This window comes from Felis catus, chromosome B3 (assembly GCF_018350175.1).
Source record: "Felis catus isolate Fca126 chromosome B3, F.catus_Fca126_mat1.0, whole genome shotgun sequence".
Taxonomy (NCBI): domain Eukaryota; kingdom Metazoa; phylum Chordata; class Mammalia; order Carnivora; family Felidae; genus Felis; species Felis catus.
This window is the reverse complement of record NC_058373.1, coordinates 142,317,485-142,341,839: the sequence shown is the minus strand read 5'-3', so window position 1 is coordinate 142,341,839 and position 24,355 is coordinate 142,317,485. Positions and strand designations below refer to the sequence as shown.

Sequence of the window (24,355 nt, the reverse complement as noted above, 5' to 3'; positions counted from 1 at the left end):
AGTCACTCACCGTAGCCCCACACTCGGTGACAGGCACATTAGGAAGTGGGGAGTCTAGAAGAATTAGTGGACGTGTTTTCAAGCCGCCACAGAGAGCCAGGGATGGAAACGGGTAGGTGTGGCCAGCCTGTCACAGAGAGAAGCCAGTCTCCACTGGGGCGGTCACAGAGGCCTCCAGGAAGGGGAGGCACAGCTGAGCTGCTCAGGGAAGATGGCAGGGACTCCCAGGAGCTCAGGTGACTGGGCATCCCCCCACCCCCACTGGACCAGCAGGGAGTGGCCTCCAGGAAGCCCCCTGAGGGCAGGCTCACTAGGAAGCCCCTGCTGTTACACAAAGACGCTCAGCTCAAGGACAGACGGGGTAAAGGAGAGAAGTGTGCCCCCCACCCTCCACTTGGAGGACAAGGCCCCCCATGAGGGGGGTACACCCCAGAGGCACGCCTGACCCCCAGCCAGCCCCACGTGCCACCTGGGGGACCGAGGACAAGGACTCCAGAGAGCAGAGCCCGAAGCAGCAAGGCAGGTGGGAGAGGAGACTGTCCACATGAAGCGGCCCCAGGAAGACGCTGCCTGGCCGGGCGGCGGCACAAGGCCCTTCCTTCAGGGAGAGGTTCTGGAACAGGGGGGACTCCAGCTCCAGGATTCTGGATTCTAGGATGCTGCAGGCTTTCTCTCTGTCCCTTCCTCCGCCTGTTTCTGGAGTTGCCCCAGGCTCCTCCCGCATCTGTCCTCCCTGGGGGCCTGCCTGCCACATCGGACTGTCCCCACGCACCTCTGGGCTCAGTGTGTGTCGTTCTCTGTCCGCCTCAACGCCGTCCCCCGCCTTCCGTGGTGTCAACTCCAGCTCACCCTGCCACCGGGACCACGGCCCAGGTGGGGACACACTGCCCTCCTCTGGCCACTGCCCTCGGGTGCCCGCCCCTCACACAGGCCATCCGCCCGGGTCCCCCAGACCAGACGGTGTGTGGCCACCCGTCCCCCAGACCAGACGGTGTGTGGCCCCAGGGAGGGCACAGCCAGGCGGGCTCACGCGGGGCCCCAGAGCCAGCCCAGAGGGTGGGCTCCAGGAGGCCCGTGCGCCACACGACCTCCGAGTGGGCGGCAAGCACATGCTGTCTGCCTCACCTGGCTGAGCGCCTCCGCCCAGCTCCTCTGTCCTGACCAGATGGCCCGACCCAAGCTGCAGACCACCGCTGGGGCCCCCAGGTCCGGCACTCTCGGGCAGGCCCCCTGCAGGCTCTATTTTTATACTTGAAGCATTTGCCCTGCGTTTATTTATATCATTCCCATCTTGAGTTTCTGGTCATCTCACAACCTGGCCAGAGCCGGGGCACCTGGGTGGCTCAGTGGGTTAAGAGTCCGACTCTTGACTTCGACTCAGGTCATGATCTCGCAGTTCGTGGGTTCAAGGGCCACATCAGGCTCTGTGCTGACAGTGCAGAGCCTGCTTGAGATTCTCTCTCTCTCTCTCTCTCTCTCTCTCTCTCTCTCTCTCTCAAAATAAATAAACTTAAACAACAACACTATCTGGCCAGAGCCTCCCTCGCTCCGGTCTCTTGGTCACTCCAAAGCCAAGTGGGTTAGGGCTGGTGCCCAGCACAAGGGAGGCCCACAGCTCACCTGGAGAGGCAGCCCTGGGGAAAACTATAAAATTTCCAGTGGAATGAACATGCAAGAGGCCCACACAGCATGGTGGCAACTTTGGGGTTGACTCAGTTCAAGCAAATCGTTTCAAGTCTACCTAACAAGAGAACTCTGGGCACCATGAACTTGTGAGGACAGTGGCTGCCTGTCTCCAAGGGGTCCCAGGCCCTTCAGCCTCTGAGGTCCACAGTAGAAAGACTCGCTTAGTCGGGGGGTGAGTCGCTGTGAGAGTGGATGGGATAAGAGGGGCGGAGGCTCAGCCCCATGGCAGCCACATGCTCGCTGGGGGAGAGACCCGGAGGGTAGTTAGTTCTCATCAGTGCCAGGCAGCCAACCACAGCTCACGCCCCAGTGCCCCCCCCCCCCAGACCTGCTCGCTGCGGCCTTCAGAAGTTCTGGGGCCAGAGTTTCCCCTCCCCGGCTGGACACTTGAAGATGCCTGTAAGAAATGCCAAATACCTCAGCTGAATAATTAAGTCAACTCTTCTCTTCCGTTTCCTACAAAAGCACCTGCCCCGTGGGGCTCTTTGAGTTGCTCTGGCCCCTAGGATCCTCCTGAACCCATTTTATGAATGAGGAAACTGAGGCCAAGAAGGCTCACAGGGTCACGCAGCCAGGAGGGGCCCAAGTTGAGACTGCAGAAGTCAAGTTCCCGAACCTGTCCTTGGAGACAGTCTCAACCTGTGGCCCCCAGAGCCACCTAAAAGCCCCGGAAGGGGCCACTTTCAATGCCGGTTTCTCGGCACCTGAGGGGCTCAGTCAGTTAAGTGTCCAACTCTTGATGTCAGCTCAGGTCATGAGCTCACAGTCCGTGGGATCGAGCCCCAGGTCAGGGCTCTGCACCAACAGCAGGAGCCTGCTTGAGATTCTCCGTCTCCCTCTCCCTCTGCCCCTCTCTCACTGCCGCATGCTCTCTTTCTCTCAAAATAAATAAATACACTTAAAAAAATAAATGCAGGTCTCGAGCCCCCCTGCTCCCTAAGTCTGATTCCTTAGGTCTGGTGAGGTGTGTCTTAGCCACATTTCTGGGAGGCTCCATGCCGGAGGTCTAGAATGGGGAGCCTGTGGCTGGGGCCATAGGGCAGGACGGGCCAGGGCCCCACTCCCCTCACCCAGGCCTGGCTCCTCAGCTGCCCGCTCACCCCCTGCCAGAGCTGGCAGGCTGATCCCTGCTTTCGAGTGAAAGCAGACGGGCAGGGTTCTGGCTCTGCACACACACACACACACGCACATGCACACACATCCCAACCCAGGTCCCATCCTGCCCCTCTCTCAGGCTCCTCCTTATCGGGGCCCACTGCAGCCCGGAGGAGAGAAACTTTGTTTCTGAAGTTTTTAATTTTAAAAATACATGTTATTATTTTTGTAATGCTTATTTATTTTCGAGACAGAGAGAGTATGAGTGGGAGAGGGGCAGAGAGAGAGAGGGAGACAGGGGATCCGTCGTCCCAACTGGGGGCTCAAACTCACAAACCGTGAGGCCATGACCTGAGGCGAAGTAGGATGCTTCACCGACTGAGCCACCCAGGCACCCCTCTAAAAATACACTGTAGGAAAAACCATCATCCAGAACCCCCACCAGCCCTCACCTTCTTCCCAGAACACGCATCCCTGGAGAAGGGTCAGGCTGTCGGCCGGGAGGAGCCTCCCGCCTGCCTCCCCCTCCACCCAGGGTCCGTCACCTTCCATGGCTCCGGCCATTGAATGATTCTGTCCCCCACTGGGCACCTAGCTTAGTGTTAACAAAGAGGACAGAGAAGGTCCCTGCCCTGGTGGAGCTTACATTCTAGGAGAAGAGAGGGGATAAGCACATAGAGCAACAAATGAAGTCACTCCGGGAGCTGAAAGAAAGCGGAGTGTGGGAAGGGGTGGCAGACTCCCCAGTGTAGACGGGGAGGACCAGCCAAGCCCCTTGTGCGCAGGTGAGAAGTGAGCAGGGGTGCCGAGTCCAAGTGAGTGGGGAGCCAGCTGACCGTCCTGCCCTCCCCATCCCACCTCACCCAGGTCAAAACAGCCCCTGTCACTGAATCCAGCAGATTCAGGGGTGGGGAGAACAGAGGTGATTTTCCTTTCCTCTTTTCCTGCTGGTGTTTCTGATTCGTCCACACTGGATCCGTCTTGTGTAGGAAATGATACAAGCTGTGCAAAATAGAAACCGCACCATGTACTTGACGGTGACCTGGCTTGACCTCCGTCCCCTGTGACGTTCCCTCCCTCACTGGCTGTCCTGCTCTGGCCTTGGACCCCCCCTCCCCCCCCCCCCCCCCCGTAAAGTTTAGGGTCTGGGAAGAGCCCTGCAGGGTGGCTTTCCCATGCATGGGGGTGGGGCCTGGGGCTCTGCGGAAGGTGAGGAGTTTGAAAACATCATATTCTGTGCTGTAATGTATCCTCAGGAAATGAAACAGAACGTGCATACAACCCAACTGCTAATGTGATAATGCAGGCTCCAAAAGATGGACACGTGTAACTCTTTGCGATGACTTCCTCAATTCTTTCTGGTCTCTCCCTAACCGCCATGGGAGCCCCTGGAGGTCAGGCTGCTGACCCCCAGGAGTCAGGGCTCCTGCAACCTGCCTCAATTGTGACACTAACTTAAGGGCACGTGCATTCTCTTAAGGCAAAAAAAAAAAAAAAAAAAAAAAAAAAGGTAGTTCATCGTTGTTTCCTTATCAAATGCCCCATTATAACTTTGTGACTCACTGCCTCATTAAAGTACTTGACTTTCTACTCAAGCCCCCCAAAACACGCTGCGGGCATTTTGCTTTACCTCTGGAGGCCTTGGCAACCAAGGGACAATGTGTTTGTAAGGGTGGGTCTCCTGGATGTAAGTTTAATCATCATGGCCTTGGAGGCCTCCAGCCACAGTCAACTCCTGCCCCTGTTTTGGGTCTGGGCTTCTCCTGGGGGCCCACATGCTACTGTTTTCCTGGCTCCTCGAGGTCAGAGGCTGGCGATATTCAAACCCAGGCCTCCAGACCCCTAGTTCAGGGCCCACCAGCCATCACGAGCACTGGACTAGGAGTCAGCAGACCTGGCTTTGGGTCTCTGCTTAATGAATGTTCTATTTAGATTCTAAGAAGAATCAAAGGAAACCACTAATGATCGTTGGATCCCTGGTGGCCTTGTATCACCATAGTCACTACTTACATACCCCTGAGAAATCCCCTCCTAGCAGAAATATAGAATCTTTAAAACCTTGGGTATATGGGGCACCTGGGTGGCTCAGCTGGTTAAGCTTTCAACTCTTGGATTTTGGCTGAGGTCATGATCTCACAGTTTGTGAGTCAGAGCCCCGCTTGGGGCTCTGGGCTAACAGCACTGGGGCCTGCTTTCTCTTTCTCTGTCTCTCTCTCTCTCTACCTACCTCCTCTCTCTCTTCCCCTTCCCTATGGAAGTGTTCTTTCCCTCAAAAAAATAAATAAACCTGAAAATAATAAAAGAATAAAACCCTGGGTACATATCTATTGTAATCCCCATCCTTCTTCCAGAAATGGTAACATGAGAATAAAAGAACTGTGGTCTGCAATCCGGAAACACGCAGGTCCTGACCACAGAATCTTGAAGAAGGAAGTTGAGCCGCAGGCCTGACGCTGTTATCTGACTCTCATTGTGCAGGAGAAAGCGCCCGGCCAAGTCGAGTCCCAGCCGGACAGTCCAGACTTTCACAAGGCGCTGGGGAAGGAGGGCAGGACACGTCGCTGAACAGGACACTCCCCCAAAGACCAGGGAGGGGTCCTTGTCACTGCCAACCTCAGGGACTCTCCAGGCGCAGGACCTGGCTCCTCCTCGTCCCCCTCGTCCCCCGCGGCCCAGCGCCCTCCCACTTGGGCCGGCTCGCCCAGTCCTTCCCGAGGCCTCCCTTGTCGAGGCCCCGCGCCGGCGCCCTCCCTGCCACCGATGGCCTGTGTGCGCCCGTCCAGGAACCTGCCCGGATCCGCACCCTTCCGCGGCCCAGCAGCACGCAGGCAGGTGCGCGTCCCCGAGGGGCGCCCCACAGCCCCCTTCCCCTTTCCAGCTCCCCGCCGTCCCGGGACCCCGCGTGCGGGCCCGGCGGGCGCGCAGGCGGAGGGGCGATTCGCCGCCCCAGGGGTATCACAGCTAGTTGTGTCGGAGCCTTGCAGGGCCCTGGCGCTCCGCGCCCCTTGACGCGCCCGTGTCCCCATTACACGGGCAAGGACTTGAGGCTGGGCGGCCGAGTCGGGATCCGGACCCAGGCCCCAGGTTCAAGAGTCCAGTCCAGAGCGAGCACACCCCGCCTCCCGCTCAGCTGACCCGTGTCGCTCACGCCGGGAGGTTCCCACCCCTGCACAGGCCGCCGTCAGGCCCCGGGCTCCCGGGCCCAGCCCCACCGTCCCAGCACCGCGCGCACCCGGCTGCTCTCCCCTCCGGAGCCGCGCGGGCGGGCGCACGAAGCACACTCTTTGTCTGCGGCGCCTGTGCGCCTCCCCCGCCCGCCACGTCCACCCCCCGCCTGGCCCGCCCCGGACACGCCCAGCCAATGAGGCGCGGCGGCGGCGCGCAGGGCCCGGGGTGTTGTCCGCGCCTCGCCCGCCCATTGGCTGCGCTCCGCACCCCCGCGGGAGCCCGGCCGGCAGGCCCGAGGGGCGGGGCGAGCGGCCCGAGGTGCGGGACCACTGGCTGCGGGCGGACGGCCGCGAGGGCGAGCGAGCCGGCCGGCCAGGGACGGGCGCCGGCGGAGGACCCGCGCTCTGAGCCGCCGCCGCCGCCGCCGCCCCCTGCCCCCGGCTGGCCCCGGGCTCCGCGCCAGGAGGCGGCGGCCAGGCCGAGTCCCAACCGTGCGAGCCCGCGGGACCCCCGACGGCCACCAGCCCGGCGAGGGGCCAGAGGAGAAGGACGAGGAGGAAGGGCAGCCTCGCCGGGGGCCCGGCCATGGCGCTCGACTTCCTGGCTGGATGCGCTGGGGGTAAGCAGGCGGGCGGCGCCCACCCGGACCGCGCGATCTCGGGAGGCCGGAGCCAGGCGTGTGCGGGATGGGAGGCCGGCTCACCTGCGAGCACCGGGCTTTCCTCGCCTGAAGCACGGGGGTAACGATGCTCTCGTCTCACGGGGCTCTCGGGGACGTGCCCAGACAACAGGCCGGGAGGGCGTCTAGCACGCCGTCCGCGAGGGCAGGTGGCGTTCGAGTCCTTCGGGGCTCGTCCAGGCGAGAGGTCTGGGGCGCCGGGGCAGCACCGTGGCTTGGCCAAGTGGGGAACCGCCAGGAGGACGTCCCGCCGCCCGGTGCGCCCCGCTCGCGCGAGGCCTCGGGCGCATCTCCCTCCCCGGTTCCCGCATCCCCGGCCCGCGCCCACGGCCCCAGAAGTTGGGGTCTGGCTCCACCCCCTTCCCCGCAGGTGTCTGGGCGGGGCTGGGGCCACAGGAAGACCCCCTAGGGGGCTGGCCTTGGAAGGCCCGGAAGGGCGCCGGCGGCCCCTAGGGCGCCGAGTCATGCTTTGGGCATGCCTCACCTCCCTAATCCGTTCAGGGAACTGCTGGCGGGGGGTCTCCACCCGGGTGGCGGAGTGGGCCTGACACGCGGTGTGGGCTAGCCCTGTGCTCACGCGTGCGTGTCACCGGTGCGGGGCACCTTCACCCAGACCAGGCTGCTAGGGTCCTCCCCAAGCCTGTGTCCCCGGGAGGGCCGCTGTCAGTGTGCAACCCAGGATATGCCATGGGACGACCCTGGGCTTGGAGCCGGGCCGGGCGCTTCCCTGTTTGGCCTTTAGCTTCTTTGCTTTTACTTGGAGAGTTAATTTGTTTAACGGGTATTAACTGCGAGCCGGATTATGTCATTCCCCAAGGAGCTGACAGAAGAGCTGGCTGCATGGCCCCAGGCCTGGTCCTGCTCTGATGGTGGATGTCCCTCCTCCAGCACCTGAAATTGCTTTCACTGTTTATCCGCCTGGGTTTGGCGTTGGGCACCCTGGAGGAAGAGGAGTGACAATGGCCTGGGGCATTTAAGCCTCTGATTTCAGCTTCCTGCTCTGGGCAAGAAGAGACTGGTGGGGAGGGCAGTGTGCCAGGGTAGCGATGTGTGTCAAGAGATTTAAGAACTTCCCAGCCTGTTACCCAATCAGGCCTCAGGAAACCACCAGGCTGGAGTCTGCTGAAGGGGGAAGAACCCCAGGGCCTTTCGTAAATGCGTGAATTTCTCCCAAGCCCAGGCCAGAGGAGACAGGAGCGGGCAGCCTCTGCAGATCCGGGTCTCAGCTCCCCTGTTCCCCTCCCCGCTCTGGTGACTGCACCTGCCACCACCCCTGCTGGCTCCTCCTGAGCCCCCAAACCCTCCTCTACCCACCCCGCAGTGGTGGCGCAATGAGGCTGGACTGCCCCACAGCCAAAGCCCCTTTCCAACTTCTTGGGGAATGTGGGTTCTTTCCCCAGAGGAACAGGATTCCTTCTGATTTCTCCCCGGTGTCCTGGGAGCTGTGGGGTTTGAGGTGGAACTCATCCTGAGGCCAGGCCTGCTTAGGGACCCACCCCACCCCTAGACACACAGGTTCAGTCACTGTAGGCTCTGTGCCCAAAAGGCCATGCCTTCCGCCCTCCCTCACCGAACCCACCCAGGAGGGATCCTGTCCAGGCTGCAGGGTTGGGGCAAGGTCAGGGTCCAGCACCATGCGGAGCTATGAGCCCCAGCCCCTTCCCCCAACCCCCAACTGCCCTACTCCCACCCAGGGGCAAGCCTGGGGCTGCTGGTGGCACCTACCTCCCTGCTGTGAGTGGAGGCCTGAGTCTCCCAGGCCGGTGAGAATGGCAGTGGCTGCTACAAAGCCTCTTTGTGAGGGTTGTCGGCTTCCGCTCCCCTGAGATCCTCTCCTGGTCTTATGTGACCCAGGAGAAACCTTGGCCTTGAGAAGTGGAGGGACTAGTGAGACAGTGACCTGATTGTGTCCCTGGCACGAAGTAGCCTGTGCAGAGGGACTGTCTAGGAACTGGGCGCGGGCCGCGCCCCCACCTCAGCGCCTGGCCCTGGAGGCCCCCTCCCCGTTACTTCGGCTTGGGCTCTTTCAGACCTGGACCCAGAGCAGGCGGACGACGGTGCTTCTCCTCGGCGTCCTGGGGTTCCCTCTAGATTCAGATTCCTGGGAGGGAGAGCGGTACGTCACCTCTGATTGGTGGAGTGTCGGGTCACGTGTTCAATTTCACCCGCGGGGAGGTGGGACAGGTGCCTTGATTGACGGCATCCCGGCGCTCGCGTGGTAGGAAGGTCAGAATGTCTGCCTTTGCTCCGCACCAGGGGGTCAGTCCCAGGCGTGCAGCCCGCCAGCACCCTGTGCCCCGAATGGGGGTCTCCCTGCCACGTGCATGGATAGGAGGAGGCGCGGCTCCGTGGTGGGGCCGGGAACCCTGTGTGGGGAAGACAGGTCTGCCATCCAGGTCTCCTGCAACGCCTGCCTCCGGGACCGTCGCCCCCCACTCCTACCCCAGAGGGCCCGGCGGTGCCCCGAGAAACCACCGTGTGTAGGGCAGTGGGCACTGGCTGTGGAGGTGGGAAAAGGATCTCCTTGTGGTGCCTCAGCGTCCTGTCGGGGCGCTGGCCTGGAAGGGCTTCCCCGTGAAGTTAAAGGGTAAGGCTTGGCAGGACTGGAGGCCCTGATGGAGGCAGGCCCACTCTGTTCCTGTGAATGGGGATGTCCTGGGTGAAGGCACTCAGCCCCTCCCCTGAGGGCATTGAAATCAGCCTCTGGAGCAAGTGGCAGTGCAAATGGCTGCCATTGGAGGTCTTGGGGGGGCCTCCCAGCTGAGGCTGGGGGAGGGGGAGGGGAGGGGGAGAGGGTGGTTACCCCTTCCATCCTGGAGGCTGATGAAGGCTGGAACCTGAGAAGTCTGGGACCAGAGCCAGGACCCGCCACCCACAGGAAGGGGACCCCCAGCATTTCCGGCACCAGCTTCTTGGGGACCCCACAACTGGGCCTGGCTGCAGAGGGCATGGAGGTCCCCAGGGGTCTGCAGCTGGAGAGAAGGGAGGTCAAAACAGCATACCCCCAGGCAAGTGTCAAGTCTCTAAAACCCAGGGGAATCAGGGCCCAAGAAAATAAGTTCTAGAACTAGGCTTCTCAAATTTAGAAAATTCACAACATGCTATGACAGAGAAGGTGGATCTCAAAAGATAGAAACAAAGTGTGTCACAGAGGACCAGAGGCACAGGCACGGAAGTCTTGAGGGAAGAGACACCTCGGGGAGGTCTTTTCATCTTCCTGTGAATGTTAGGGGTTCCAGAAGGAGAAGGTCTGGAGATGAAGACTACGATGAATAAACGATAGTGGAAACTTCCTCTGATCAGAAAAAAGGCCTGAGTGTGCAGAGAGAAAGGGCTGGTGTACCAGGCAGGGGTACTTTAAAAAAAAAAAAAAAAAGACACACCCTTGGCATCTCCTGGTGACATTCCTGAAATCTGCAGATAAAATCTCAGAGGCTTCCTGATAGAACGCATAAATTACTGACAAGGAGCAAAAAACGTACCAGCAACGGATTTCTCAGCTGTGGCACCAGAAGTGACAAGATTCTGGGACACGGCCACCCTAATGGCCTGGGCCTGGAAGCCTCACCAGAGCACAGGACCGTTGTTCCCGGATGGTGTTACGGAAATAGACTCTGTAGGCCGTTTGCTCATGTGTTAACCTCCGAGGAGAGTAATCAAGAAAGGCTCCAACAAAATGGCAACTGATCGGGGTAGAGACCCCAAGAAGGGGGTAGAGGGGAGGAAGTGAGGGAACAGTTCTGAATCTCGTGGGGTCTAAACGGGGTAGAAGAGGAAGCTATCAGAGTTGGAAACCTTGTTGGGGCGGCTCTTACTGGGCAGGGGGAGGGGGAGGGCAGCAAGGCGGGGGGCAGAGAAAGCCTTGGGGGGGGGTGACGGTTCTTGTCCTGTTTCCACGTAATGATTAAAAGTAAGAAACAAGAAGAAACCTTTAGCCGAACTTAGACACTAGCAGAAGGCGGAGAAGTGGCGGGTGGCCCGAACCAGCCAACATGCAGAAAGACAAAGGGAAGAAATAAGCCATTCACGTAAAATGAGATGGAGTTGTGTCAGATGTCCCGTCTCGGCAGAACCGGAGGCGCCTTCAGACGGGAGCGGCGGAGAGCGGGAGCTCGCTTCCAGGAGCATCGGAAACAAGGGAGTAGGACCAGGTTGAAAATTAACCGTCACCAAACCGTGCCAGGCGCGCGCAACCAGAAGGAAAGCGGGATTGGCCAAGTTCGCGTCAAACACAGCGGATCCTAAGGTCCAAAGCATGAGACAAGGTGAGGGGGACGCACGACAACATGCAAGGTGTAAAGAGGCGCGGTGACTCCCGCTAACCGCTGGGCGCCCACCACCCTGATGAGCAGCCCCAACGGGGGGCAAGAGAGGTGAGCGGGGAAGGAGGAGGGCTCCAGGCCCAGGAGGTCTAGGCTGCAGTCCTCGCCTCACCACTCTCTCGCCACGCAGCGTGGACATACGACTTCCTTCGGCCTCAGGTCCCTCATCTGTAAAATGGGCTCATAGTCCTTTCTTTACATGGGAGAGGGAGAGTTAGTCCACAGGCAAAACTGAGAACAGTGACCGGCAGGTAGAGACGTTAATACTGTCTTAATTATAAACACTCCCAGCGGTAAGAGACCTTTAAGAGATTCACACACAAAATTCTAGGGAGGAGTCGAAGCCACCTTCACCTCACTGAGCCTCCCTTTCTCCTTCTGTGAATGGGGTCACGAGGTGCCTGATTCCCAGCGATAGTTACACCTGAACAGCACTCAGGACTCAGAAAAGGGTTCAGAAGCCAATTTGGAGAGTGATGAGCCTTTGTCCCCCGAGGTTTTGGGGTTTTGGAAGAGGCTGGACCGATGCATCCTTGCGCGTGATAACAAAGTCCCGAGCTAACTCCCCGGGTCCCAGGCGGCTCCCACGCGGGGAAGGGAGTGGCCAACCAGTGCCTGTGCTGCCTGGGCCCTGGGTCAGTTTTGGGGGTGTGGGGGGGGGGACTTGATGCTCTCACCTGCACAGGCAAGGGGAGTGAGCCACAGACCCCGAATCCTTTGGGCGCTTGGCCAGCTGGTGAGTGGCGGAGGGAAAAGTCAAATCTGGGTGGCCCTCTGACCCCAAGTCCACAATCCCTGGGGCGCCCCCCGCCACGCCAGGAGGTGTTTGGAGCAACGGAACCATCTCAGAACTAGCGTGTGCGGCTTCCGGGGGCCAGCTGTCCTCAGGCACACGGACCAGTCAAGTGCAGTGGGAAGCGGGGGCTGGAGAGACCCCAGCGTTGGGTTGGACAGATCCAGGCTTGACCTCAGGGATGTCATTCCCCCCACACCCCCACTGCTCGTGCAGGCATGAGGATGAAGGAGCCCACAGGGTGCCTGGCACACAGTAGGTGCTTGGTAAACGGCTTTTTCCCCTCCAGTCCCGTGGCTCCCATGCGGTCCTCGCAGGAAGGCCCCTGTGCTACAGGTTTCTGAGGCATTTGGGTGACTTGCCCCTTTCTTCCCCCAGGTGTGGCAGGCGTGCTCGTGGGACACCCGTTTGACACAGTCAAGGTGAGTCTCTTGTCACAGTTTACTCTCAGGTCCTTGGGGAGGGGCAGACACTGGACATGCGCAGGGCCGGGACGGCTGGAGTCCCCTTTCCAGTGACTCCCTGGAGTCCCCCTTTTTAAAAAATATTTATTTTTGAGAGCGAGTGAGAGAATGAGCGGGAGAGGGGAAGAGAGAGGGGGACAGAGGATCCAGAGCAGCTTCTGCGCTGGCGGCAGACAGCCCGACGTGGGGCTCGAACTCAGGGACCGTGAGATCGTAACTTGAGCTGAAGTCGGACACTCAACCGACTGAGCCACCCAGGCTCCCCCAGACATTTTTTTTTTTAAGTCTGTTTATTTTTTTAAGAGCGAGCGAGCATGAGCGGGGTAGGGGGCAGAGAGGAAGGGAGAGAGAATCCCCAGCAGGCTCCGCATCATCAGCACGGAGCCTGATGTAGGGCTCGAACCCACGAACCGTGAGATCATGACCTGAGCTGAAACCAAGAGTCGGACACTCAACCGACTGAGCCACCCAGGCGCCCCCAGACATCTTCTTGAAAGAAAGAGCAGTTCAGAGAGAAAATGCAGAAATACAGAAAAGCCAAAGCTGGTCAGTATTTCCCATGAACGTGATCTTCACGAGTGGTCATCATTGGCACGAAACAGAGTGTTTCCCGAGGGCTGGTGTCCACCTGTGCGGAGTGTGTGGCCCTGGGCCAGGCGCTCAGTTAGCCAGTTTCTCGTCGATAAACTGTCCAGATCCAGGTGGTCAGATGCTCAAAACAGAAACAGAGGAAATCCACGTCCTCCAGCTGGAAATTCCCAAATCAGAGTCTCTCCCTGCTGCTGGGGTCTTGTGTCCTCACACCAGTCAGGTCTGGACCTTTCCTTGCCGGCTCCCACCTGGGACTCAGGGCGAGCTGGAAGCAACGGCACTGGGCCAGACCTTGTGTCCCACTGTAAACACTGAACTTGGCACCTCATCCTGCTGGAGCGAGGGTAGAGCCAAGGCAAGGATGTCATCCCTAGCTGGGGTTGAGGTCACTTCCTGTCCCCTCTTTTTTCAGCAGAAGCCAAGACGGTCGCTGGCCAAGAAAAGGACTAGGAACTCAGGGGCTGCGGTTTCCTCTGGCACAGGCACGAGGGCCTAGCTTTATGTATTGGCTCTGACCTTAAAAGTTCTGCCCTAGGCCTTGTACAGCCCAGGCCTGCGGCTGGCCAATCTGCTGTGTGACCTCAGGCCAGTTGCTTGACCTCTCGGCCCAGCATTCTCGCCGGCAAACTGAGGGGTTAGGCAAGATTACGGAGGCCATCGTGGTGCCCTGTGCTCAACAGTATAGTTTGGGTTGCGTGAAAGGCTAGTTCTGAAGAGCACAGATTTCCTTCCAACCCATCGTATGCAAGTTAGGGGGGAGGCGGAAGGGCCACGCTTTCTTGCCACACGGCGACCCCTGCCCTACACAGGCCTGCCGAGAGCCTGTCCACACAGCTGCCTGTGCACTGCCTAGCTGGCTGAAGCCCGTCCACAGGCCAGAGCAGCCCAGGGCAGCCTGGCACTGTCCACGTTACGCTTGTGGTCACATGTTGTAAATGCCACTGTATCCAGCCAAGAAGTGACTCCCGATTCACTTCCTCAGCCCAGCTTTGCAGGGGCCACGCCTCTCTGAGCTATGACTCAGCCTGGGCAGCCCCAGGCCCCTTCAGCTAGCCCTTGCCCCGCCCCAGGCTGAGGCTCCCGCTGGGCACCCTCATCAGTGCCCCCAGGCTGGGAGTACTTTGTCCTGGGGTCTCTGTCCCTCTAAGCCCCTGGGTGATTTGGGTGCAGGAGCCTCTCCACCCCACTGGGTTCCTCTCCTTGGACCCCCTTAGCTTGCGCCTGGAGGGTGGTCTTTGAAGAAATCCATTGGGTGACTTTTTTTTGGCCACTGTGGCCCAGCAGCATCACATCTAGGCAAACCTGTCTTTAAAAAGCCAATCTCTTTTTTGTTTGTTTGTTTTAATTTTTTTTAATGTTTATTTATTTTTGAGACAGAGAGACAGAGCGTAAGTGGGGGAGGGGCAGAGAGGGAGACACAGAACCCGAAACAGGCTCCAGACTCTGAGCCGTCAGTCAGCACAGACCCTGACGCGGGGCTTGAACCCACAAACCGGGAGATCGTGACCTGAGGCAAAGTCAGACACTTAACCGACTGAGCCACCCAGGCGCCCCAAAGCCAATCTCTTTTTTAATGTTTATTTATTTTTGAGTGAGAGAAAGATAGAGCAGGAGCAGGGGAGGAGCAGAGAGGGGGAGAGGGAGGAGGAGAGAGTGAGAATCCCAAACAGGCTCCGCACCGTCGGCACAGAGCTCGACTCAGCTTGAACTCACTCACGAACCATGAGACCATGAGCTGAGCTGAAATCAAGAGTCAGACGCTCAACCGACCGACTGAGCCCCCCAGGGGCCCCAGTCTTCTTACGGAGAGGAAAAACCCGTCCCCAGTAATCACCACTGTCACCCAATGGTGGTGACCCCTCTCATTCTAGTTATGGGCTGGTACACTCATTTGGTTTAATGTAATGCTGTATGACTAACGGCCATTATTTTTTACTGGCTACTTTCCATTATGAAAGTTAAACCATTCTCATTAGAAGAAAATTGGAAAATGTAGAAAAGCCAATTAGTGCCTTATACTGACAAATCTTTTTGCACGTTTTGTACACCTCCTTCAGGATCTTACCCTCTCCGTCACATTTTCTTGGTTGGCTTTCTATTACAAAAGTAAGGTAGGCTGTAGAAAAAAGTTTTAACCATCATAGAGGTATATAAACTAAAAAGAAAAAAAGTCCTTCATATAGACCCTTCCCCAACCCTTGTTCAGATTTCTGTTTAGAAATCTGAGCAGAAAGGTACTCAGACCCATATATATTCCTTGCTTTGAGCAAAAGGGGGGTTTCCTTCAATAGCTCTGTGGTGGGTTTTTTTGTTTTTTTGTTTTTTTAAATGTCTTATTTATTTTTGAGAGACAGAGTGCAAGCAGGGGAGGGGCAGAGAGAGAGAGGGAGACACAGAATCCGAAGCAGGCTCCAGGCTCCGAGCTGTGAGCACAGAGCCTGACGCGGGGCTCGAACCCACGAACCGTGAGATCATGGCCTGAGCCCAAGTTGGTCACTTAATCGACTGAGCCACGCAGGCGCCCCCGTGGTGGTGGTTGTTTTAACTGAAATTTGACACATGTAGAAAAGTGCACGCATGGTAAGGGTACAAATCTGTGAATCCTCATGAAGCACACACCTGGGAAAGTAGAACAATGTCCCCTCCCCCCATCAGGAGCCCCCCCAGTCCTCCCAGCAACGCTTGCCCTTTCTCTGGCCATCCACTCTCCTAACTTCTTTTTTAACGTAAGCTCTGTGCCCAACGTGGGGCCCGAACTCGTGACCCCAAGATTCAGAGCTCTTCTGACAGAGCCAGCCAGGCACCCCCACTCTCCTGACTTCTCACGCCATGGTCCCGTTTGCCTCTTCCTGAACCTCATGTAGTTGGACTTATGCTCCAGAATGCACGAGGGGACACCCGTGTCCCACGTCGGTTCATGCTATCTCATGGCTGGGACATCCGCTGTGTGTTCCCAGACCCTTGGGACTGGGATTTGAGTCCAAGATTTGGCTTTCCTCTTCTTCCCCCAGAATCAAGCCCCTGTCCTCAGACACACTACCTTCACACCTGTTTCTGTCCGAAGGTAGTTTTCTGTCCTACTGACTAGACACGACAGTAATCAGGAACGCTGGGGGTAAAACCACTTTCACCGGCCAGTGGCCAGCCCAGGGTGGGGGCGGGGATGGCGAGGTGAGTGGGGGCTGGCCCCGGGGGCTCCACGCCCGGCAGTGCTGTTGAAATTTTGTGTTGCTTTAATGGCCTTTACTTTCTGAGCTAGGGGCTGCCTCCGTCTGTAGCAAAAGTGTAACTTTGTTGTAGGTGAGCGTAAGCCTCGCCCTGGAGATCGCTAGTGAGTAGACCAGTTGAACCGGACCCTTCTCTGTCCTCCCGAACCTGACCCTGGGCCTGAACTGCACCCTGCCTCGCCCCTCCTCCCCACCCCCCCAGAGTCCCCTCCCTGAGGAGCAGGGGACAGGTGAACTTGGCCCAGCACAGGTCGTGGGGCGGGGACCCGGCTGGGGCTGGTTGGGGTTTCTCAGCCGTGTGGAGAGCTGGGAGCCCTTCTGGGCGTGTGACAATCACCACTTGTCCGGGGGCGGGTCCACCAATCCGAGATCCCGTCACCCCAAAATGTTCACCTCAACTCTAGATATTACAAGACCTGGGCCCCATTTCACCCCCAAACCTAGTCCCCCAAGACACCTGGCCAGCAAGCACTCGTCCCAGGTCCAGGGGTCAGAAACAAAGGGGAGAGGGGCCTCTGCGCTCCCTGTGGGACCCGAGCCTGGCCTGAGCCTGGGCCTGAGCCGGTCCAAGCCGCAAAGACTGGAAGCCGCCGTCCAGGTAGGTGTCTGAATGAAAGTGCAACCCACAGCGGGGACGGCCGTACTTCCTGTCACTTCTGCTACCACGGCCCACTCAGTGCCCGTGTTGGGGGCTGCGCGCGCGAGAGAAGTGTTCCGGGTGGGACGCCAGACCACGGAAGGGAAAACGAAAAGCCCTCACGGCACAAAAACCACCCAGAGCGGCGCTCAAGGTGATCCTATGTGATCGCTGTGGGACAAGCACTTCTGCCCTTTCTCTGAAAATCCACCCCTCCCCCCACCAAGAGCCGCAGGCGGCAGCAGCCAGCCACGGGGTGCGCTCGGTCGTCAGCGCCTCTGGGGGCTGTGGCCACCAGCCGCAGAGGTCCTCCTGTGCGGAGATGGTACGTTCGTGATCTTAGAAAACGTTCTTTTGTAAGTGCACTTAGCCATAGAAGGCCCACTGGAGGGCTCTCACCAGCCAGCACCACCCCCCCCCACACACACTCTGGCCCCCACCAACACAGACGAGCTGCCCACGTCGCTGCAGAGGACAGACAGCCTGGGCGGAGTTGCAAAACATCTCAGCCTCAGTCTTCCCATCTTTGAAATGGGAGGGACAAGCGCACGCACCTCGGCTGGTGATTCCAACGTTAGGCCCTCTGGTGCTGCTAGGCACAGAGTGGCATTCATGCCATGGCCCTGGCTGTGGTGATGATTGCTGAGTCCGCTCCTGAGAATGTGACTTAACCTAGCTCCCCACCCCCCCCCCCCCAACCCCCGGGACCTGGATTCCAAGTTCAGGAAATGTGCTCCTGCTCCGAGCCATGGGGCCTGAGCGTCAAGCCCAGAGATAAGCTCTGGGGTCAATCGAGAACACTTTTTTCACAGTAAGAGGTTCTGGACCACAGGGCTCCAAGGGTGGCTGGGCGTGAGCCCCCAGGCCCCGAAGGTGGTGACAAGGTCCTGCGGTCGCTAAGGAGGCCATGAGCTCCTCTCCTGTCCCTGCTTGGTGAACTCACGACCACTATCCGCACAAGGGGCTACTGGCAGAAATCAGGATCCCTCAGCATCCGAGCCTCCTTGCCTTTAACACCCATGGAGGCACTGCCAGCCCCTGACGAGGGGAGCTGAGTGATAAGAATTAGGTGAGAAGCCCCCTCGGCACGGGCCATGGTTTGCCACCGGGACAGTGGGGAAGTCCGGGGAGGTGCATCGTGCAGAGACAGTGCCACAGAAGCCTGGTACGTCTGAGATCCTGGGGGCCCTCTACCCCCTGTGCAGTTTGCCCACTGACACCCCCTCACTGAAGAGGCAAGGACGCCTGGCTCTGCCCCATCCTGGAATCCCAAAAGCCACAGAAGGCTGCTTGGCTCCCTGGCGCTCCTGAAGAGGGAGCCTCCTGGGCTGTCCCCAGTCCTGGGCGGCGGCAGCCAGGAGAGCTCCAGCCCCGCCCGCCCGCCCACCTTTCTCGGGGCCCTGTCCTTCCAGGTACGGCTGCAGGTCCAGAGCATGGAGAGGCCTCAGTACCGAGGGACCTTGCACTGCTTCCAGTCCATCGTCAAGCAGGAGAGTGTGAGTGGCCTGGGTCTGGGAGGTGGGGGGAGGGGAGGATGAGGGTGGCCCCGGGACACCGGCCTCTAGGACGTTTTGGGCCCCAGACCACAGAGCCGGAAGCGAAGGTGTCAGCGGGACTACGGGCAGATCAGCACTTTGGAAATGGGAAGGTGTGAATGCCCAGACCTCGGACATCGGGGACACTGGTTCTGGCAGGATTCTGCTTGGTCCTCCCGAACCCGCGGGCTGGGCTGGGGCCGCCCTCTCCCCGCCCCCGCCCCTCCCCTCCCCTCCCCTCCCCAGGCCCCAGGCAGGAGCGCACCTGACGCGCGTCTGTGTGCCCCGCAGGTGTTGGGCCTGTACAAGGGCCTGGGCTCGCCCCTCATGGGGCTCACGTTCATCAACGCGCTGGTGTTCGGCGTGCAGGGCAACACCCTGCGGGCCCTGGGCCGCGACACGCCGCTGAACCAGTTCCTGGCCGGCGCGGCGGCGGGCGCCATCCAGTGCGTCATCTGCTGCCCCATGGAGCTGGCCAAGACGCGGCTGCAGCTGCAGGACGCGGGCCCGGCCCGCACCTACCGCGGCTCGCTGCACTGCCTGGCGCACATCTACCGGCAGGAGGGCCTGCGCGGCGTCAACCGGGGCATGGCCTCCACCCTGCTGCGCGAGACGCCCAGCTTCGGCGTCTACTTCCTCTCGTACGACGTGCTGACGCGCGCGCTGGGCTGCGAGCCCGGCGACCGGCTGCTGGTGCCCAAGCTGCTGCTGGCGGGCGGCACGTCGGGCATCGTGTCCTGGCTGTCCACCTACCCCGTGGACGTGGTCAAGTCGCGGCTGCAGGCCGACGGGGTGCGGGGCGCCCCGCGCTACGGCGGCTTCGTGGACTGCGTGCGCCAGAGCTACCGCGCCGAGGGCTGGCGCGTCTTCACGCGCGGGCTGGCGTCCACGCTGCTGCGCGCCTTCCCCGTCAACGCCGCCACCTTCGCCACCGTCACCGTGGTGCTCACGTACGCGCGCGGCCCCGAGGCCCGGCCCGAGGGCGACGCTGTGCCCGCCCCGTCGGGGCCGGCCTGGCCCAGCCCTCCAGTCTGTGAGGCCGGCGCGCGGGAGCGCCCCGGGCTCCGGACCGCATCGGGCCCGGGCTCCGGACCGCATCGGGCCCGGGGGCTGGATCCCACGCGCCGGCGAGGGGCGCCCTTGGCCGCAGGCTCCACGTGCGGGGTGTCCTCGGCCGTGAAATGGGGGGCCTCACACCCGCATCGTGCACTCCCTGAGCGCAGAGGTGGCGCCCCGCGGCGCCCCGCGTGCACCGAGCCCGTTGCTGTTACCTGGGGAGTCTTCCGGAAACCCAGCCGACACTCCAGCCCTTTCCTGGGGTCCGGGCCGACACCACCGCGGGGTCTTTGATGATCCACCCGTGGGCTATCCAGTGACTAACTCCACCCGGCAGAGCCCCAGGGACCCTTCTTGGCCACCTGTCCGTTCTCTGTGTTAGGGACAGAGGGGCAGCTCCACATAACTCCTGGTGTCCCAGAATACTCTGCCGGTACCCCCCAGCTTCTCCGGTTGGCACGGCTGGGAACGCCATTACTGCTGCCACTCCCACTGGAGGGTGACCTGGGGGACCTGCTTAGAAGCTTGGGGCCGGCTGGCGGCTCCGTATTAGCCTAGGGGCTGGGGGACCAGCCACTGGCCACTGGGACGGAAGATGGACAGTTAAGTCCAGCTGCGGAGCGGGGAGGGCTTGCCACCCTCTAGTCCTCAGGCTGCCCGTCTATACAATGGGGACACGGGTCAGCTGCTGTGTGGGGCTCTGGCCCGCTACCACTGGCCAGCTCCCTAGGGTGTGCAGCGGTCATCGGGGACGTGGGTACAGGAAGATCCCCACTCCCCAGCAAATGAGGTCTCTCCCAGGGAGTCGTGCTTGGTGTTCCCATGAGGCCACAAAGGAAGGGCTGTTCGTGGGCACAGGTGTGGCCAGTGTGGGCCCCTCTGGGCCAAGTGGGATCCGAGCCTGTGCTCCTGGGACTATGAGCCTGGGGCAGCCCCAGCACATCTGGAACAGCGTGGCCGTGTGTTTGGACAGGGAGGCGGATGGTTTTGCACAGGTTGGAAAGGACTGTGGCCTCCTTTGCCCTGAGTGGAGCTCAGCCTCTAGGGCCATGTGATACGTTCTCCCAGGAGGCAGAGTGGGGTCAAGGATGACCAGACTCTAATCCTATTCTCGTGGTGTCATTGCTGTATAGAAACCGCTGAAGGAATAAAATATTCTTTGTTTTCTTAAGAGGCGTGGCCTTGTTTGTGTATCCCAGAGGAAGGGGCTTCGGACCGGTTTGATGGGGTCTGTGCTCTGGGGCCCTGATGGCAGCCCGAGACCGGGGGAAGCTCCAGAGTACCTCTAGACCCTCCGTTTCTCCGTCTGCAAAATGGGGCTAACGTAGGCATGAGGATTATCAGGTGGGTAAACTCACAAACATGCCGGGCGAAGTCTCAGCCATTCAGCAAATGCTCCCAGATGTCTGCGATTTCCCAGCAGTTTTCCCAGCCTGCGCCCTGTGCACCCTCCCCCCAGGCTGGCCAGGCGCTGTGTGCTGTGAGCCCCTCTGGGGTACCGAGGTGTGGGAAGGGCACAGAGAGGGGACACTCGCTGAGGCCAGAAACGGCCTCCTGGAGGAGGGGAGGTCTGATGGAGCTCTGAGAAGTGAATGGATCTGTCCATCTGAGATTAGACCTACCCCAGCCTGAGAGGCCCGTGAGGGCTCCTAGGAGGAGGCCTCGTTTGCCTAAGGGGTGTCTTACTGTCCGCCCACCCTCACTTCTCACCTTCCGGGAGGCAGTTCTGGGCGCCCTGAGTCTCGACAGCTACCAGCCAGCAGTCTCTTTGCTTCTCAATTGCTTGAGCCAAGAAGCTTCTGCCTGACTTCAAGGAAGGGCCCGAGAGAGGGCCATCAGCTCTCCTGTGCCTTTACACCCTGTTCGGTCCCCTGCATCAGCCCGCGACACTGAGCTCGACTGCGGAGGCTGGCTGGTGACCCCAGGGTGGGGTGTTCTCAGGTACCCTCACAGGCTCCTTCAACCCGGCGGCCCCCCAGCCCGGCGGCCCAGGCAGCACCTTCCCCCAGCGGGGCCCCCTGGCCTCTCTCGCTTCTGTTTCCTCAGAAAGAGACCGGGCAGATGCCGAAAACTGCCCCAAGTGCAGAGGGTTAAACATTACCGGCAAATCGGGCAGGAGGAAGGGTTGGGAGGGTTGTGGGTTTTTTATGAATTTGCCATCTCATCTTCTCCCTGTTTTGAATTTATATTTATTTGGAGTAAGTAATGTGTTCACGTGGTAAAAAAAATACAAATGTGAACGGAACCGGACTGTGCCGTGAAGCGGGAAGCCTGTCCCCGCCTCCCTGGCCCAGGCAGGGGCGGCCTCCGGCTCCCGGGGCAGCTCCGGGAGGGCGGAGCCAGCACGTGGGAACACGCACTCCCCGAGAAGCGTGACCTGGGTACTGACCGTTCTGTGCTTTCTCCACTTGACGGTGAACTTGCAGTAGTTTCCCTGGGCCACCGTAACAAAACACCACATGCTGTGTAACCGAAACTGCCGTTTATTCTCTCCAAGTTCGGAGGCCAGAAGGCTGGGACCCTGTGGCAGCAGTGAGCTTCCTTCTGGAGGTCCTGAGGGAGCATCCCTCCTTGCCTGGTGGTGGCTGGTGACCCTCGGCTTGTGGACACTCGGCTTGTGGACACACTGCTCCAACCGCTGTCTTCGCGTGGCCGTCCCCCTGGGCCTCTCTGTCTTCTCTTGCTAGAAGGGCACCGTCATTGGCCTGTGGGCCCACCCTACCCCAGCAGGACCTCACTTTGGCTAATAACATCAGCAAAGACTGAGGCTGAGGACTTCAACATCTCTTTTTGGGGGACACAGTTCAACTCACAGAGACCTTTCCCTTAGTGTGTTTGAATTGGCCCCGTTTTTGTTAACAGCTGCGCGGCATTTCACCGGAGAAACGCTCCTGTCTATCCTGCTGGGCTCGGGAGAGTCCCCTGGAGATGCCTGAAGTCTCAGCAGAGCAGCAGCCTACCGGGCCACGGAGGGGACAGTGGGGCTGGAGCTGAGGGAGCAGATGTAACCGAGGACCGCGGGCAGAGGGGGGAGGGAGGCAGAAGGAGGAGCAGTGTGGCTCGCAGCAAGGAGGCTGGAGAGGGCCACCCGGCCGAGTCACGCAGCAGGGCTGAGCCTCCTGGGTGCCTCCCTAATGGCCAACCTGCCCTTTTCTAATGGGACACGATTTGCTCTGGGCCTCAGTGTGTCTGGCCTCGCAGCCAGAGGCGGCCCCGTGTCCCAGATCTATCTGGTCAGCGAAATGAAAGCAGCGGCTGGGGTTTCTGAGAAAGGTTTGTAAAAGGGACAAATGCACCGTGGCACATCCCGTGACTTCCGGCCCTGCCCCCCTCTCCCCAGGGAAATGGGGATGGGAGGCCTGCAGAGGCAGGGCCAGCCTGGTCTCCGGAAGGCCAGTCCCACACTCTTCCTTGGGTTCTCTGTCGTGCGTCACGGCCACGGCCAGGAGCCGGCTGGTTTTACCCAGGGGAGTGATAGGCTCAGAGTTATGCCTTAGAGACCCCACGGGAGGCCGTGAGGCGAGGGGGCGACAGGGGCAAGACGAGGAGGGCTGAGTTGGGGGTGCCTGAGCCAAAGGGCACCTCAGGGCGGGGAAGGGAGGGCTCCGAAAGGCAGGCAGGACCACTCAGGAAGGGATGATGATGCACGAAGCCCCCGTGGCACTTTGAGGGAGACTGGGTCAACCCGACAGACGGTTTCCCCGTTTCTCCAGTGCAAGCGTTCCTCCAGGCGTGGCGAGGAAGTGTCGGCCACCTCCTCTGGCGCTCACACGTGTCCACTGCTTTTTTTCTCCCTTCGGGCCCCAGGTGCACCGAGTACGGCGTCGTCTCCCTCACCCCCCTCTCACTGGCCACTTCCACGGAGTTATTCAGCGGCACTCGTAAATCAAGAGCCCCTCGTCCCAGAACGGGGCCTTCTCAGCCACCCTGTAGCCGGCAGGTTCTGGGACGTGACGACAGCTCTCACACCCTCCACTCCCCCCAACAGACCTCCATCTGCAGCGGAAGCCAGTGGGGGACAGCCCTGTCCGAGTTCACTCGGCCCTCCTCACACCCCTGCCCCAGGCCTGGCCGGGGACCCGCTGGGCCATCCTCCACCCTGCCGTGGGGACTGTCACAAGAGCCAGGACCAGCCTGGGCTGGCTCCCTGGGCTCCTGCTGGTCCACTCACCAAGTTCTGTGGCTGCAGGTGACGGACACCCTGGAGCGGCGGGTCAGGCCCCAGAGGGGCAGGAACCTTGGACAGGGCCACGGCCCACCCGGCCCGTGTGCCCCTTGGTCTCTGCTTCCTTTCTGCGGTGGCCCAGTGGCTGCTGGGAGCTCAGCCCGCGGGGACACTGGCTCCCACCCTGCCCTGGCCACACTCTCCCAGGCCACCTGGCCTCTCTCAGGCTGTAACCATCAGTCTGCTTGACCACACCCCTCCCCCACACCCTCTCATCCCTGGAGCCCCCTCCAGGCGTCACCACTGGGTGGCTCTCCAGGGTTGGCAGACCCTGAAAGCCTCCCTGGGGGCGTCCAGGCAGGTTTGGGCAGCACGGGGGGGGGGGGGGGGGGGGGCGCGGCGGCGGCTGACTACAGCGGGGACACAAGACAGGGGGCACACATGGGGGGACGTGCTGGGCCAGGGGCTGTGAAGAAAGGGCGAGGTAAGGAGTGGACTCCTGCGTGGCGGGTGGCTGACGGACGGCAGAGAAGCCCCTGAGTACAGGGCCAGCTTGGGGTCTGCCAGGCAAGTGAAAGAGGGACAAGGGAAGGCGAGAACATAGGAGGGAATGAAGCCAGGACACGGGGCTTGGAGGGGCCAGGTGGTGAAGGTATCGGGCCAGGGGCGCCCAGGCTGAGAGGCTGGGGCTCGACCCTGGGGAGGGCAGGAGGGGCCGAGCGGGACCCCAGGGCAGAGACCGGAGTGGGCACGTGTCGGCGAAAACAAGGTTTGGGAGCCCCTGTGGCGGTGGCAGGCTGGGGCGGGGTCACCATAAGGAGGCCGGGAAGCAGCCTGGCTAGGCGATGCACCATCCCTGAGGACGGATGTTGAGGTCCCCAGGGGCGATGGGTGGGGGCCAGTGACCGGCATCGGAGCGGGTGACTCGGCAGAGCGG

The 24,355-nt window shown here is 60.5% G+C and overlaps 2 protein-coding genes and 1 long non-coding RNA gene across 9 annotated transcripts in view; 1 reads left to right on the top strand and 2 right to left on the bottom strand.

The window, feature by feature from the left end:
• The window catches only part of SLC25A47 (solute carrier family 25 member 47), a 21,658-nt gene extending 12,526 nt beyond the window's left edge, over positions 1-9,132 (bottom strand). Inside the window, exons 1-2 of one of the 4 annotated variants that reach the window (XM_023256226.2) lie at positions 8,354-9,132; positions 11-127 (exon numbers count right to left, since the gene is read on the bottom strand). The gene's annotated coding sequence lies outside the window, so the exon portion shown is untranslated. Of the gene's footprint in view, positions 1-10; positions 128-772; positions 1,441-6,652; positions 7,098-8,353 lie in introns of those variants that run through there. The other 3 variants (XM_023256225.2, XM_045060527.1, XM_023256227.2) reach the window with 3 other exon arrangements.
• The window catches only part of SLC25A29 (solute carrier family 25 member 29), a 22,136-nt gene extending 1,712 nt beyond the window's left edge, over positions 1-20,424 (top strand). Inside the window, exons 2-5 of one of the 4 annotated variants that reach the window (XM_045060525.1) lie at positions 5,260-5,613; positions 12,122-12,165; positions 18,075-18,158; positions 18,489-20,424. In XM_045060525.1, coding sequence (XP_044916460.1) covers positions 18,096-18,158; positions 18,489-19,547 — 1,122 coding nt within the window. In that variant the 5' untranslated portion in view covers positions 5,260-5,613; positions 12,122-12,165; positions 18,075-18,095 and the 3' untranslated portion in view covers positions 19,548-20,424. Of the gene's footprint in view, positions 1-5,252; positions 5,614-6,187; positions 6,569-12,121; positions 12,166-18,074; positions 18,159-18,488 lie in introns of those variants that run through there. The other 3 variants (XM_045060526.1, XM_011283522.3, XM_019833631.3) reach the window with 3 other exon arrangements.
• LOC109501031 lies at positions 14,480-24,355 on the bottom strand. The gene is made up of 3 exons (XR_002158998.2): positions 24,344-24,355; positions 20,347-20,350; positions 14,480-15,035 (listed from the first exon to the last, which is right to left on the bottom strand). It is a non-coding gene; the product is annotated as an uncharacterized LOC109501031 (long non-coding RNA).